Below are 17238 nucleotides of genomic sequence, written 5' to 3' on the forward strand. Positions count from 1 at the left end.
GGAATACGAAGTTATTTTGAATCACAGAGAAAATTTTAAAACTACAATTGTGTCTCAGAACTGTATTTTGAAAAGTTTTAAGACGTTATAGAGACAAACCTGTATCATCGACGACATACAGAATTAAAATACCGTGACCTACGTGTTAAATCTCCAGAAAGGGCGAGCTTTTCCTGGCAAGCAAACAGGAGGGACTGAGCAATAATGTAATGTTTTGTTCCTAAATACAAAAGATTTAAATATTTTTAAAGCCGTCTACTCTAAGAAAAATTCACTGAATAAAATTTACATTTAGTGCCGCGCTCCACGTAGAATGGGCGCTACTAAACGCGGGAATGTTTAAATGAGAAATGACCTAGGTGGATGCCTAGGATGGATGACTTTTGAATGCTCTCAATCTTCCAAAACGTTCTGAGCTTGTAGCAACATTAAATAATAAGGACGTGGAACAGGGATTTAAGGTTCCTTGAAAGATTCTTCATGTGCTAACTTGGAGAGTTTCTCTGTTTAAAGCCAGGAGCCTCTGCCTTTCCAGATTCTGGTGAGAAAAGCTGGGAGACTCGAGGGCTGGACTGGGTTTAGGAGCAAGACTCACAGAATTCAGCAAGCATGGGCTGGCATATCCAAGCCAGATGGCGGCGCTTTTCACTCCGAGTTTTTTGAGACCTTGTAAGGAAGTGGGCGCGAGTTGCGCAGAATTGGCGCCGTCTGATTGGCCATCCGTCACTGTGATTGACAGACTACTGGGCTCCGCCCCTCGCCGCTTTATTGACGCCAAAGAGCAAGTTCTTCCCACCACTCTCCTGCCTGGAAGTGCTGACAGATCAAGGCAACAAATTTCAATTACAATCCCTAATTTGTGTCCGCAGAGTGTTTTTTTACCCATGTTAGTCCTCTCAGGCGCATCAGTCGAGGCAGATTTTAGAGCAGCAGGAGGAGGTGGAGGGGGTGGGAACGAAGGAGTACATCAGTGAGAGAGAGAGAGAGAGAGAGAGAGAGAGAGAGAGAGAGAGAGAGAGAGAGAGAGAGAGAGAGAGAGAGAGAGAGAGAGAGAGAGAGAGAGAGAGAGAGAGACCGAGGGAAAGAAACTTGGCGGTCGGCTCGTCGCCGGTTCCTCCGAACCCAACCCAAGCGAGAGAGGAAACGCCAAATTTGTTTTTGCCCTCTGCAGGGAAGCGGGGAGATCTGGCACTGAGAACTATTCAGTTTTGGGGTAGGGCTTCCAAGGAAAGCGAGTGCGTGCGTGTGCCCGCGTGAGTGTATATGAGAGAGGGGTGGGCGGGCGCCGGGCGGCGGGGATGGCCGAGAAGCGGAGGGGCTCGCCGTGCAGCATGCTCAGCCTCAAGGCGCACGCCTTCTCCGTGGAGGCGCTGATCGGCGCCGAGAAGCAGCAACAGCTTCAAAAGAAGCGGAGAAAGCTGGGCGCCGAAGAGGCGGCCGGGGCCGCGGACGACGGAGGCTGCAGCCGGGGCGGCGGGGCAGAAAAGGGCTCCTCGGAGGGAGACGAAGGCTCTGCGCACCCGCCGCCAGCGCGGAGCTGCGCAGACTTGGAGCGCAGCTGTGGCTCCCGAGGAGCCGCGGGTGAGTTGGTCCCTTCCTGCCCAGCGTCTTCCTCGCGTGTCCCCTCCCAAGTCAGTCCCACCGGCCCGCCCGCCCGCCCGCCGCGAACCTGAACTTCTGCGAGTCTAGGCTTGAGTGCGCGCGGTGGCCTAAAAGCAGCGAGGCAAAGCAGCCGCGAGTGCCTTGGCCTTCCGCGTCACTGCGAGCCGAGGTCACGGCCCACACGGTCACGGCAAGCTGCTGCCACCCACTCAGCGCCCTTCGGTAGTTTGTGGAGCCGAGCGGCGCGGATCTGTGCATTTCGCATCTGCCTCCCTTGGGGTTCCAGCCAATGGGTGCTCCTTTTTCTTTCTCAACTTTTAAAAGCCTAAGATGGTGTGTGGGGGGAGGTAGAATGAAGGCATAACACCCCCCCACCCCAACCGGAACGAATGCCCTAAGTCGTTGGTGCAAACCAGGAAGAGGGCAGCGTACTTGCAAACGTGGTTTCCCGGGGGTTAGCGGAGCGGTTCCCGTCCCTTCCCCACTGATTCCCCGGGCCAAGGCGAAGGCGGCCGCGGGCTGGCTTTTAGCGCTCGCCTCGCTTCTGCGCTGGTGGGCTTGACGCGTGGCGCAGAGGAGTCTGCAGAGGTGTCCAGAAGTTGCTTCAGCCCTGGCTCGAAGCGAGGCGCCCCTGAGTTCTGTAGGGCCGAGGGCCCGGGGCTCGAGGGCTGCCTGTGCTTCGGGGCGCAGTAGTGACGGGGTCTGAACTGAGGACTCTGCACTCGGGAACTTGGCTCGGAGGAGTCCATCCTACTTAAGCTGCTGGACCCCCTGGGCAGAGCGAAGCTGTCAGGGTCCTGGACCCCGCAGAGGCCCAGCGGGTGGACTGACGCGGCCTGTGGGCCGCCCCTGGGCGCGGGACTTGGGGGCCCGGCAGACCTTTCCGGAGCGCCTGTTCATCTCAAGGACCCGAAGACACCAGAGCGTCCCCGTTGTTCAGTCCTTTCCTCCTTGGCTGGCCGCCTGCCTCCCCTCGGAAGCCCTCACCGTGTCCCCTCTCTGCCTTTTGCTGTCCAGGCAGTTGTGAGGATGGCTTCCAGCAGGATGCTTCCCCACTGGAGTCCCCCGGAGGTTCCCCGAAGGAGTCCCCGGCGCCCGCATCGGCCGGGCCCGAGACCCCGCTGACCTCGCCGCAGGCGCCAAGGGTGGATCTGCAAGGAACCGAGCTCTGGAAGCGCTTTCATGAAATCGGCACCGAGATGATCATCACCAAGGCGGGCAGGTAAGGGGCAAGCTGACGCGGAACCTCCTGGGCCGGCTCCGGCTTCACCCTGCCCTGGACGGTTTGGGAGAAGGCTCTGGCAGCATGCGGAACACTTTCTGACAGACCTGACACCGCTGGGGTCTTGCCTCACTTCTAGGCTGGCTTTGCCTCAGTGTGCCACCGAGCAGTAGGTGACAGCCAGCCTCCCCCTTGTTGATACTGGGAGAAATCGCTGTGGTCACGAATGCCATCGTCCTCAAAGTTGATGTTCCCTGTGGAGAGCATTTATGGATTCAAGGTCATATTTACGTCAGTGCAGCCATTTATTTAGACTATAGTTATTAGTTCTGGAACCAGAGAACATTACCCTCCCCCTTTTTTCTTCTTAAAACAGTTTATTCCATAGCAAACTATGGTTTACTTTTTCAGAAATAAACTTTCCAGGTTGGTTCTTTTATCAGAAGATTTCTTGGCACTGTAAGAACATGATCTGTTGTATGATTCTGAAATTAGACTAGGATGAAAACACATTATAATCTTTCATAATATATGTTTAATTATATGTAGCTGTAAAAATAATTATCCTGAATTTAAAAAATCCTGTTTGCAGATCAAGTTGCATGGCTAAATATTTTTCCTAAATGAAATTCTAACACATTAGCTGAAATTTGCTGAAGAATGCTAAAAATAAATGTAAGAAGTAATCTTTATTTTAAAGTATGGAATTTGCACAACCAGTTAGTAAAATAAATGAATTTGTTGGTAGATCATATTAACTTGAGGTAGGCACACAGACATTTGCACTTTCAAATTTTCAGTTCATTCAGTGCAATAAACTCTATAAATAATATCCTTAAGAGAAACTTTAAAAAACACACAAGACTCTTTCAGGGAGTACACATGGCAAAAACCTGGATAGTATAAAAGTATCCAAACTTATTAGAAATTACAAAAACATACTTTATTGAATCCATATGCTGCCTTCTGCATTTTCATAGGGCTTTTATTAATGATCCAAATTCGGTTTTTCAACAACACAAAGCAACAGTTGTCTTATAAAGGATATAGTTAAAGACCTTTACTCTTTATCTTACAGGTGCACTGAAATAACACTAAGCAGCAAGTGCTGTATTAAAACTGTTCCCATGCTTAGTTAGAAATAATGGACTTTCTCAGTCCTCTGGAAGTGTTCTTTAACAGCATTAAAGTAATAGAAAAAATTGGTAAATAACAGTACTGAAGTTCATGCTATAAAGTTAAATTAGGAAAAATTAGATTAACTGGCACAGTCCTGGACATAAATCAAAGATTTTTTTTTACAAAAAGAACAAATGTCTACATTTATTTCTTATACATAATCACTCCCTACTGCGTTCCTTGCTGCTGTGCACAATTTAGAGGATAGGTGCATCTACTTTAGCATCTCCTTTACTATATCTCTTCTAAGCTCAGAGAAGTGGAGATTTTCACAGTTTTAATTAGCAAAGATTTGAGTAAGTGTGGTTTAGGAAGAAAACATTTTTGCAGTATAATGGAGAAAAAAATGATTTGGTAAATTTACATTGTGTTTAGTTTCTGCATTCAGAAAAGAAGTTTTATTCTACCTTTCAAATTTAGAGCAACTTTTGCACTTCATCTTTACCATGCTGCAGACAGGAAGTCATGTCTCAATAAAGAATATATTGTTTGGTTATAGCATGGCACATTGGCTCCTTGTGGTTTTTTTATAACCCTCTTAAAATTTCACATTATGCTTTATCACTTTCAAAAATTTGAAATTTCTATTTCTACCACTTGTTCTATTTTATTATTTGTGTTATTAAAAGTAAATATATGTATTGATTTTGTTTCAAAAGTAAAAGTGCTTTCTTTAGTGCCATTACTCCCTCAGTAGACAATTCTTTTGTTTTTAGCTATACTGACAATTTGATAAACATGTTACATATATACATAGAGTACAATAAGTTACATTTTAAAACTTTGGTTTGGATATGTTCTATGTTCTAACACTTTACCAAACTTAATGCTATAAATTTGATCATATTGAAAACAGATTAGAGAAGTTTATTCATTTTCAGTTCTTATGAGAAATAAAAAACCCAAATGCTCTTTCTCCTCTCCTTCATAAATAGGCGCATGTTTCCTGCAATGAGAGTGAAGATCTCTGGATTAGATCCTCACCAACAATACTACATTGCCATGGATATTGTACCAGTGGACAACAAAAGATACAGGTATAAGGATTGGATACAGGATTTAAGAAGGCACTAGGATTTTGTCAGGAGTGGCCATTTGATCTGTGACTGCTGTGATCTTTGTTTCCAGAAGCCTATAGAATTTCCAGATCCATGTGGAAACAGAATGTAAAATGTGGAAACAGAATTTCTGTTTGGCTTTTAATAGAAACAAAAATGTCTTCAACCATTGAATACCTAATAGGGTTCAATTTAGTATTGCTAAACTAAATGTATCTTTCATATAGATTCATATATCAATGAGAATTTTCAGAGGATTTTATACGCAGTTTGTAGATACACATAATGGTAAATGAAATGTTATGTTTTCTTTATTTTTTTGATCTTTACGTTAACTTCTTTGTCTTGTTACATTCAAAATCATAAATATTTGTTGACTTTTTCCTTTTGAGAAAATTATCTAAAGTTTTTCACAAGTAAAATAAATAAAATCTCACAATTCATTCTGATATTATGACATCTCCAAACTGGCAATGAATTGTTAATTTTTGGTAATTTTTTGGTAGTTAGCAATTATTGTTTAAAGTCTTCATTACGTTTGGATTATAAAAGAGAATATATTTACCTAGATAGCAAGTAATTTTTGAAAAGATAAATATTCTTTGGTTTCAAGTCAACCTTCACTCTTTTTTTTTTTCTGGAAGAAAGCAAATCAAAAATTTTTAGTGACAATGTTTCTTATTTTTCTGAAGAATTAGAAATATTAGCATTTTAAAAAGAAAGTTTTGAATGTCTGGAAGATTAGAAGACAGATTCTGTTTTAAATTTGTCTTATCTTTTAAAAATAATTACAGTACCTAATAGTTTTTAAAGGAAATCGAATTTGGTTTTTATCACTGTAAAAATGTAGGGAGTTTTTGCAAAACAGGTTTATGGTGTCAAACATACACAGATTTTAATTTAAACAAGGACATGAAATACTACAAAATGAATGATAGAAAGGAACTTTTATTTGTGTTTTGTGCATAAGTTTTATTACTTATTTTAAATGAGGACATTTTGCTAAAATCATCTGCTGCATAACAGAAGCTAGAAGACATACAAGTTCATTCTTTAAATATACTTGATTCAAAACCCATATTCTAATTTGAGTTTTGTGTGAGGAAAATAGTGAGAAATCATCATTTTTCTTCTGTTTGTGTCCTAATTCTTCCTCATAACTCTTCCATATATTTTTGATGTTTTATTTAACAAATGATTCTTATTTACTCTCACAGAAAGCAGGAAACTTCTCATAATAGTATTAAAATGCTAGATTTTTAAAAGATCAAACTGTTAACATAAATTTGCTTTCATTTACATTGCTTAGTACAAAGAAATTTGTTTTTAGTGTTGTATTTAGAATGTTTTACAAAGAATGTGTAACATGTAGCATTTATTTGCTTAGTGCATGTGGAGTTTGGAACTATTTAATATGCATAATTTTCAAGGTTTTGATAGAGCATATAACTGTTTAATTTGGCAGGAACCCAAATCATAGCTACAGTGAAGTGTTTTTTCTTGAATTGCTAAGATTTTCATTTTATTTTCCAACTTTTTCAGTAGTATTAGAAAAAAATTTAGTTTACTTTGTGATGTCAGGGTGATATTTGGTTGAATTAAAAATGATTACTACTTATTAGAATGTAAAATTAGTAATCACAAGAGTCTGCAGTTAGGAATTCATTTATTAAAATTACACTATACTATTTGAAGGAAGGGTGTAAGAATTACTCTTAATTTTGTACTTATGTAGTTTTTTCCAAGGAAAGGAATTACTGTAAACAATAGAAGCATATTGAGCTCAAAAGAGAATGAAATATGTGACCCTCAAACCGCATCAGAGATGTTATGAAAATATTTTATGCTCCTTTATTTTTAAAAAGCTTTTACTAGTATATGCTTTTGATACATAATAAGTACATTCAGTCTGGGGAATTGGTATATATATATATATGTGTATCTTCATCCTTTTTACTTCTGTTTCTCCTCCCTACCTTCCCATCTTCTCTTCTAAAAAGAAATTTACATATTATACAGGTCGAATTTTCTGACACTATTTGCAAACTTACTATAAATTGTATGACATATTTTAATACATATGGAACAAAAACATCTAAGACTATATAATTTATTTTATACTCTTTTCACTCTAATTTCTAGTTTTTAATTAGTTTATTTTAAAGTGACAATAAATGATACTCTGATTATAGGATAATACATAGAGATTTTATTTCTTGAGATATTGTCACTCAATGTATTGTTCTCTCTGAATCAATATATTTGCACAAATATATAAATAAGCGTATTTTATTTCTTAATTAGAAAAGTGATATTAATTAGATAAGGCATTTTTAAAGTGTAATTTGTATCTTCATTAGTGGCATTTGAAAACTATTTGGTATGAGAAATATTGGAGATAAAAATTTTATATTAAACTGAATACTTTATCTTCACCTTATAGTATCATAGCATTAGAAAAATACAATTCTAAATGATAATAGATAGAATTTTTTTCCTCTCAAAATATGACAGTTTTTCTCACCTTCATACTGTCTGTCTCATCAGCCTGTATGTAGCCTAAAATGCAAAGTGATCTTTAAGGAAGTGGGACATTTTAAGATATAACTTTCAAGTATTTTGAGTCTTACTTAAAGGCAAGTTTGGCAACTTCATGTCAATTGAATATTCAGGTGAAAAATATCAGTCTAGAGTAAGCGTGCCTAATGTGAATAAATGGTTAGAATTAAGGTACAGCATTTGCATTTGTAGTTGTGATAGTGTGCATATTTTTCACTAAACCCTTCATATCCTACTTACTCTGAGTTGTCAGTAGACCCCCACTATGTCAGAAAGTTTTTGAAAAATGCTTGAAGACTTAATTTGGGTATAAAGAAGAAGTAAATTTATTTTAGACTTTAAAAAGAGTACACATTTGGTCTTGATTCTGCTGAACTGGAAATACCAAGAAAAAGTAGTCCAGATCCTGAGGGCATTTCTTGTCTTTGCCTTCTAGGTATGTTTATCACAGCTCCAAATGGATGGTGGCAGGTAATGCTGACTCCCCTGTGCCACCCCGGGTGTATATTCATCCAGACTCACCTGCCTCTGGGGAGACTTGGATGAGACAAGTGATCAGTTTCGACAAGCTGAAGCTCACCAACAATGAATTGGATGACCAAGGCCATGTGAGTAGATGGCCACCATTGGATGTCACAGCCATATCTATCCTATGTCTGACTGAAGGAAATAGATATTTCCAAGACACTGCTTTCCTGGTTGATCAGCATGTGCATAATCTGATTACATTTGTGTCAGGTTATATTTTTGTCAGAGACCATGCTTATGGCTGAAGTATCCTATGAGGCATTTAATGTACTAAAACTATATATTGTGTTTGTATTGGAATGAAAGAATCCAAGGTAAACTTTTCTTTAGCCAAAACACTTGTGTGAATTTGGATAAGCAGGGATAATGATTTATTGTGTCCTCCTTGCATCAAACTCTTTTCTGGGCTCAGTGAGTTGGGGCTCATTGTTTATCAGAGTCAGTCCAGGTTTATATGGTTCATGTGTTCCATCTGCACACTCCCAGTTGCTTTAAAGGAAAATCTAATGTGTCAAAAATGTTACAATAATTCTTTTTATTTTTAAAACTGCTGAACCATGATAGGAAGTCAGAGTTCAGCCATTCCGATAATACAGCCATTTTAACACCTTATTAATTTTTGTACCACATTGTTGTTAGGGAAGATGTCTACCTTATTATATTAGTAAATTAGTAAGTCTGGATACATGCTGATTTCTGTTTAAAATTAGCATTTCTATTAGGTTTCTGTTATTTCAGAGGGTTTTGCTTGAAGCAGAACTGAAATGTTTTTTGAAGAATATATCATACATAAAACCTACTCAAAACCTTTCTCAAAGCAGTAACATAAAGAAAGTATATTTACGAGCAAATCTTTTTAAAACAAGAATACAAACTGACATGGGCTGGTAATAAAGTGATAACAGGTTGTGATTTTCAAGTTGCCAGCCAGTGCATAAGCACTTTACCTTCATGAAGACCTTTTAGCACTAATTTCAGAGTTGTACAAATATAGTGTCTAGATTTTTAAGACATATTTAGTAAATCCTCACATCAATAATGATTTTGTTTATTGTTGCCTCTTATAATAAGACACAATCAGAAAAATAGACTTTATGAATCCAGTTTCATGCCCTATATTTTAGTATGTTACTTTATTTCCTTTCTTTTTATTTTCTATGTTTACTTTTACAAGTTAACATTGTTTGTAAAAATTATTTTTCCTTGATTTCAGTGAAATAACTTTGGTTTCTTCTGTCTCATTGAGGGAATTTTCTGTGAATGCTGGCAGCATGTTCACTGAGGTTTTTTTTTTTCTTTCAGATAGGAAAAAAATACCATTAGACTAAAGACCATTTTCTAATACTTGTTTTCAGAATCTAAAAAACTTAAAGTACGCTACCCTTTTCTGAGTTCTACAGTTTAAGAATACCTGTTTTAAAGAGGTAATTGGACCCAAAATCTATACACTATCATTGATAAAGTACAAAGTTTTAAATAATTTAAATCAATATAATCATTTCACCATTCTTTCAGTTCAAATGAATGAAATCTTTGTATCTAATAGTTTCTAATCCCTAGCATATCTAATACTAGATACAGATTTAGCAATTTATCTATATGATTTTGTTTATAATTTCAATAGACTTTATTTAAAACATCATTCTTTAGAAAATAGAATATCTATGTGTGTGTATGTATATATGTATATAAAATACATTGATATATATAATGAACTTAATTCTTTCCATGATTTTGGTCACAAACCAAATTGGACAAGAACCAAATCAAATTCGATGGTTAGGTTTAGTATTCACCTTATGGGGAAATTTGATTTGGTTCTCATCCAATTTGGTTTGCCCCCAGAATCATGGAAAGATTTAAGTTTATATATATTGATAAGTTTATACATATCAATATCTATATATATCTATATCTATATATCTCAATATATATAGAAACATTTAGATTATCATTTTCCTGAAAAATGAGAAGACAGGTAATGATGCACCTTAAACCTCCCAGTGCTGGTATACTTTGGAAGGGAGTACATTAGTCAGGAGCCTGGAGGAGAGCCTGTACTCACAGCTGCTGAGACCTGGAGGATTCAATACCCTCATTCTCTCTGTTTCTCCTTGAGAACTATGTAGGTGGGGAAGCAGGATGTTACAGGAGAGATTGAAAAGGTTTCTGTAGTGGGAGGAATTTACAGTGGCTTAGAGGTAAGACACATTGGTGATCCTGGGCGAGTTGCTTCCACTCTTAGAAGTTTGTTTTTCTCACGGGCTATATTAAAATCAGAGAACTTTGAGTGAACCGATGAACTTGAAAGCATATATTTATAAGAAGTGCTTCATATGCAGCATCACATATAAAACAAAAATAAGACTGTCTTGCTACAGAGATTGTGATTTGCTGTTACAGCATTGACCTCTACCATTTAAAGTGAGTGGGTACCAACTATCACCAACTGCAGAGAGCCAGATTTTTATCATCTGTTCTTCTTGATCTTTTGCTCTGCTTATTCCAGCATAAGAATTTAAGTCATCTGGAAAATTTGCAGTCAGCAAGGAGTTTCCGTATTGAGCTGTTCTGTAAGACTGGATGCAGCTGCCTGTCTGTCAAATTTCAGGCACTTTCAACCCATCAGATCCAAAATACAAAAGATTATGCTTCTTTTGACTCAAATCTAGTCTTTAAAGTAGAAACACATGTATTAGACTCTACATGGGAAAGTACTCTGTGTTTATGGACATAGGTCTGTGTGACTGTGCTAGTGGGTAATGCCATTAAGAACTCTGTCTAAATAGAAATAGAAAGCATAGAACAGGCACATCAGATATAATTATTTGAGTTTTGGTGATGAGCATTATTATTGTGGTGTTCCTATAAGGGCAGTGGTTTTCCTGGTTGGGCTTGTTCTATTAAATAAGCAAAATATTGACTACTCATCATGACAGTTCTTTAAAAATCAAATTTTGGGGCCACGAATGTAGCTCAGTGGTGCCACTCCTGCCTAGCAAGCACAAGGTCCTGAGTTTGATCCCCGGTACCAAAAAAAAAAAAAAAAATCAAATTGTGCTATCTTATAAAGAACAACTGGCACTTGTTTGGCATGCCTTAAAATTTTCCAGGGATACAGTAAATTCCTATAGACGATGTTGAACATATATTATTTGGTTTGAATAATCTTCAGATTACTATTGGCATTTGGTCCTTAACATGCAAACAGGCACACAACAGTCATTTCTGTACCTATTTCAAAATATCTCAACTTTTGTGCTCGCTTTGGCAGCACATATACTAAAATATCTCAACTTTTTTTGACTGTGAAAGGGTATAAAAAATTAAAATCAAAATGTATATAACTATGTGGAGAAATCTCCTTGAGAGAAGAGGTTCTTCATAAAACAAGAATCTTTTCTGCATGACTGATAGACAGAAATTCCAAATAAATTTGTGTTTCTTTCACTGAAGTCTGTCTATTCTAACCTTTTAAAATGGGTATGCACTTATTTTTGCTTGTTTGATGTAAGCAATTTTTCTTTAGTTGTTCTTACCTCTGGTATTTGCTTCTGAAACTTATGTTAATTTTCTCTGGGAGTTTAAAAATTCTGTTTTCTTACCACTAGCATTTTGTTTTTTAGCTTGGAAAAGAGAGGAAGAGTTTTCCCTCAAATTCTCCTACTCCCCAAAATATCAAGTGTATCTATTTCTTAAAGAGAAAAATTAATTAGGAAATAAAGAAAGAAAGGAAAAAACAGTTTAAAATTAACAAATAACATAAAATTGGTCTTTGGCTGTTTTATGTTCACATTTACAAGAATGGTAAGGTAGAAAGTTATTATTATAATAATAAATAATTCTGGAAAAGGACTGGGACAATTTATATCATAAACTTTCAGCCAGTGACTGAGACATCATTTGGGGCTTATTAATTGATTAATCTGCCTCTTCAGGCTGAGAACCATCTTTGTGTTTATTTTGTTGGGCCTAGCCCAATGACTATCCCTGCCTATACAATGTAAATTTATAATGAATACACATAAACATGGTGTACAGAAAATGAGTCATGGGCCAAAGCAGCTGATTTCCAAGTCCAGCAGTGAAGATTCAGAAGTTTGTTGCTATAGACCTTAGCTGCTTCATCTTTAAGTTAGGGCACTAATGTTGGTATTTTCAGATTTAGAAATGTCATATGGAGCACTGCATATCAAATAGGAAAGGAGCACACTTAAATTGAGGGCAGAGAACAGACCTCAGTTTCCCTCTTTCCTAATCCCCTCCCTTAACATAGTTCTGAGAAGAATACTAACTGGAAGATACTTTTGAACCCCACTGAGATATTGGGGCTTCTAAAGATATAAACTTAGATTTCCATTATATCTTTTTAAATGAAGATTTGCAGACATAATCAGTTAGGAATTATTTACTGATGAAATGAGAAAAAAATCTATATTCACTGAAAATCTTTTGAGGATATATTGATAGAATCATTAGAATTAAATGTTGCTCTGTTTTTCAAGTTTTTGACCTGACTTATAGCAAGAAATACTCTACATATAATGTACACACAAGTAACAGAAAATATTTTGCAAAAATAGTATTTATTATCATCCTTACTACAAGCAGCTCACTCTAGTTTCTACTTTATTTTAACAATTTTATTTATTTTTAAAATGTCTGGTTGCAACCCTTTGAATTGATTTCATGAGCCACTAATGGATCATTGAAATTCTGCCCTTCTCTTACACCTGGAAAAACAGTTTCCTGAGGGTTCAGATTCGTGCATGTGTCCAGAGGTGATGATGAAGGCTGTTGGCCCCTCTTGCCTCTCCCAAGGAGCTTGTATCATCAGCAAGATCACAGCAAAATTATTAGATCTGCTATCCAGGCATTTCTTCCACTGATAGAAAACTTTAGGGTAAACAAAACAAAACAACCTGACTGCTGCATCAGTTACTACCAGAAGGTAAAAGCATCCTTTTGTGCCAATGAGTGCACTCTCCAGGTGCAAGACTGTATGTGTTTGAGCTGACCAAGGACTCTGAACTTGGCTTATTAAACTGCCTACATCATGAAAGACATGAGGCAAGTCACCTACTGTGTTTCCCATGACTTCTGTTTAAAGATTTCCTCTCCAAATTCCTAAATTCAGATCTTACAGTTTAGGAAAGATAGGATTTTTTTTTACTAAAATCATTTATTAGTATCTGAATATAAAATTCAAGAGCAAATAGAAAATCCCACTGAATGATGCTCACCCTTAATGGCATAAAATATGTAAAGAAGGAGAAAAAGTTCTTCCACAATTCCATCATCCAGAGATCACACTGTACATAGCTTTGTATGGATCCCTTTTACTCTATTTTAATGTAGTTTTGGTAAGTTCATAAACAATTTGGGTCCTATTTTGTCACTTCAAGAGTAAAACTTTCCTAAATAGTATTAGTAACAACTGAATACTACTGGATTCCATGGTGTGGATTTTCATTTACTTAATTACTCTACTCATATTGTGCATGTAAGTGATTTATAGTTCTTCCATGAACATCTTTGTACATGAAAAGCTTTTCTGAATTTGGAATACTTCCTCAAGATAAATTCTCAGTGAAATAATTGAGTAGAAGGTGGTTAGCCATATTACAGAATACTCAGCAGAGTCTGTGAAGGCCAGTGTTCCATTCTCTGTAGTATGAGTTTTTAAGAAGACTTGTTGTGATGGAGGCACCAACACTTGGCTCTCCTGGCAATCAGAGACTTTGTGAACCACAAACCTAATCCTAGGGACCCTTAAAATTCCCCTTGCTCCTAGGCAGACATGTTTAGTCAGTGATGAAGAAATAATTCCCACTTAAAAAGAATCTTGAGGGCAAATACTTATATTTAAAGACTACATTTTATGCAATTTAAATAATAATTTTAATTTCATTTTTAGTTTTACTAGTTTGGACTCTAGTTTCATCTATTCACATGAATTTATTCTTATATTTTAAACAATAGAAAAGTTTGACTTTGGGCTGCCATGGTTGTACCCAGAGTTTCACTTGAGTAAACATTTTTGCTTTATATTTTTATATAAATTTTACAAATAACTTCCTAGCCCCTTCTCTCTAATTGTGATGTATTTTATTAAATTGGTGCTTGTGTATCCTTGGAAATGTTAATTCCCAGCAGCAGGAATTTATTTTACATATTAAATATTTCGTCATAGTACCAAGATTGGGCAGAGGTTCCTGATTAAATGTGGATTTTCTTTTCTCAAAACAGATTATTCTTCATTCCATGCACAAATACCAGCCACGAGTGCATGTCATCCGTAAAGACTGTGGAGATGATCTTTCTCCCATCAAGCCTGTCCCATCTGGGGAGGGGGTGAAGGCATTCTCCTTTCTGGAAACTGTCTTCACAACTGTTACTGCCTATCAGAATCAGCAGGTATTGTTCTCAGCTAATTTTTAAAAGACATTCTAGTGGTAAATAGAAAGCTGGCTATTCTTATTCCTGTATTAATAGCATGTGTGTGGGTGTTTGTGAATGTACAAAATAACAGTTCTTTAACCATGATTCTCCAAGTAAGGCTACTCTAATAAGAATCTCTTCAGTCAAGAGGAGACAGGCATGTAAAATATAAAAAGGGAATTGTATCATAGATCTTGGGATTGATTTTAAAACTAGCTCATGAAACTATTTCAGAATCACTTTTACTGTACAGACACTTTTTGTATTCCAAAAATGGCTTTTTGTTTCAAGCCATGCTTTAATTGTGATACAGAATAGTGTGTACTTTATAGTCCGAGAGACTAGCAATTGTGAAGTAATTATTTCATAAAGTTGGAAATAATTTGCGAAGTTAATTTTTCTATGTGAATAAACATATATATTTGTTTAAGTCTGTGTATACATGAGTCAAATAAATACAGAACAGAATGCAATCTTAGCCAGTTTTCATAAGAAAGCTATGTAATGGAGGCTAATATGGTATGTGGTACATTTTTTTTTAAGTTTCAGTGGTTAGCCGAATTGTTTTAGGCACCCATTTCTGTTTACATCTCAGTTAAAAATTTAAGGCTTTTTACTTTCTTGGCTGTGCTGTCTGATATGTTAAAGCTTTTTAGGAGACACGGACTCTTCTATGTGCTCTCCTTTTGCACTGAGAGGCCCAGTGTTCTCATCGTGTGGAGACCTCAGTTTCACAGTGGAAGCAGGCCTGTGTCCTACACTCATGCTGCCACTCTGTCATATAGGCGTGTAGGAAGGGTTGTGGGCTCTAACCTTTAGAAGGTCTAGAGATAACTAGGATGATATTCTTAAAATACCAGAAAATGAAAATTTTCTGAGAGAAAATCAGTGTATAAAGTGAAAATAGCAGAGGTTTTAGTACAATTTTAACCCTGATTCATTGTCTCTCTGTTCCTCACACACACACAAATTAGCTGTGCTCTATATGCATTTTCTTCTACCCTTTGTGATGTATTAAGTGTAATGCAATGGGCTCCTGGCACATAGTGGGGCTAGCACCCATTTAATAAACATTGATGATTGAATTAAGAGAGTAGAAAAATTAGATAGGAAATTGATAATGATAAAATGCAGAAACACTCACTTTTTAATTTCCCGGCAATCATTTTTAAGAATTCATGGAAAATTGATAAGTAGATTCACCCAGTTGTCAACGATTTGGGCTCTACAACCTAGGTTTCTAACCCATTTCTACTGGCTAACAACCATATTATCTTAGGAAAGTTACTTTTAAAGCCTTATGTTAAAGGAAAAAATGTAAAATTGGAGTAATATGTACACATAATCTTCTATGATAATTAAATGAGTAGTGTGCTTAAAACAGTACAGTATACATAGTCTGCAGTTAATAAATATGGTAATGTTAGTAATAAAAATAATGATAATAGTAATTTTGATATATTTCTATTTAGACAGGCACCATTATATAAATCTATACTCTTAAAAATAATTTTGTGAGCTGGGGATTTAACTCAGTGGTTTCGCCACCTGCTGCACAAGCACAAGGACCTGAGTTCGATCCCTGGTACCAAAAAAAAAAAATTTGTATGTTTATTTAGTATTACTTAAACAGTACTGAAAGGAACAGAGAACTGAATTATAATCTGTAAAGACAAAATTTCCCTTCAATGATAAAATGGCAGACATAGTGAAGTAATTATCAAACCTTTTCATTATAGCCTTTATAATGCAGTTTTATCCACATACCAAGATGATATCACATGGAACACATGTATCTTAAGTGTTGCACCACTGTCTGGAGGATGGCTGAGAGCATGCACAGGTAGTATAGGGAAACTTCAAAGACTTCTTTGCCTTAATGATAGCCAACAAATTTCATCCTTAGTCAAGATGGTGTGATTAGAAATATGTTTATTAACTTTGTGATTTTTATTAAGCCAAGAAATTTAAAAAGCAAAGCATGGTGTACCTCTGAGAAAACTCTGTAAATTCCTCTGAGCGTAGTAGAGATTGGGTAAGAAACAGATGAGATGTTATTTATTAGTGTCAAGTTCAGGATGATTTTTAAGTGGAGATTATTTGGAAACATTTGTAAATTCTACCCTGAGCCCAAATTGGGGTCCCAGTGGGAAAGATGCTGATGATAAGTCAACAAATTTGAACTCCAGCTAAAATTAAAATGCTATTTGTTTCTAATATATATATATATATGTATGTATATATATGGTTTAATCCCATTAGAACCTTCAAAAAGTGGTTACCTCTCTTTAGATACTGTAGTGGTGTGACAAAGTTAGGACTCCCCAGATAAAAGATGAAAGAATAAAACTTTCAGATGAGAGTCATGAAGATTAAAGGATAGACAGAAAAATACACAAGCAGAAAGTTAAAGGAGTGTGGATATTACCCAATTTTGAACATTGTGTTAAGAGCTTAAAATTTAAACATAAAAATAAGCTAATAAGCAGAAGTTGTTGAGTATTACTTGTTCCCCATCACCTCTATTGCAAGAGGAATAGGACTAAACTACATTAGCAAAGTTAAAGGGAGTAACTTCATTTCCAAGAGGATCATCAAACAGAAGACAAATATTGACAGATAATTTATATATTCCTTCTTTAGGAGTAT

At 36.8% G+C, this 17238-nt stretch overlaps 1 protein-coding gene across 1 annotated transcript in view; it reads left to right on the forward strand.

The window, feature by feature from the left end:
• Nucleotides 1–707: 707 nt before the first annotated feature.
• Tbx18 (T-box transcription factor 18) overlaps nucleotides 708–17238 on the forward strand; it is a 28208-nt gene continuing 11677 nt past the window's right edge. Inside the window, exons 1-5 of the mRNA XM_004860249.4 lie at nucleotides 708–1581; nucleotides 2620–2824; nucleotides 4939–5040; nucleotides 8057–8228; nucleotides 14398–14565. Of these exons, the coding sequence (XP_004860306.1) occupies nucleotides 1299–1581; nucleotides 2620–2824; nucleotides 4939–5040; nucleotides 8057–8228; nucleotides 14398–14565 (930 nt within the window). The 5' untranslated portion in view covers nucleotides 708–1298. The remainder of the gene's footprint in view (nucleotides 1582–2619; nucleotides 2825–4938; nucleotides 5041–8056; nucleotides 8229–14397; nucleotides 14566–17238) is intronic.

This window comes from Heterocephalus glaber, unplaced genomic scaffold (genome assembly GCF_053883595.1).
Source record: "Heterocephalus glaber isolate CG9 unplaced genomic scaffold, H.glaber_assembly_v1.0 deba00001523, whole genome shotgun sequence".
Lineage (NCBI taxonomy): Eukaryota > Metazoa > Chordata > Mammalia > Rodentia > Bathyergidae > Heterocephalus > Heterocephalus glaber.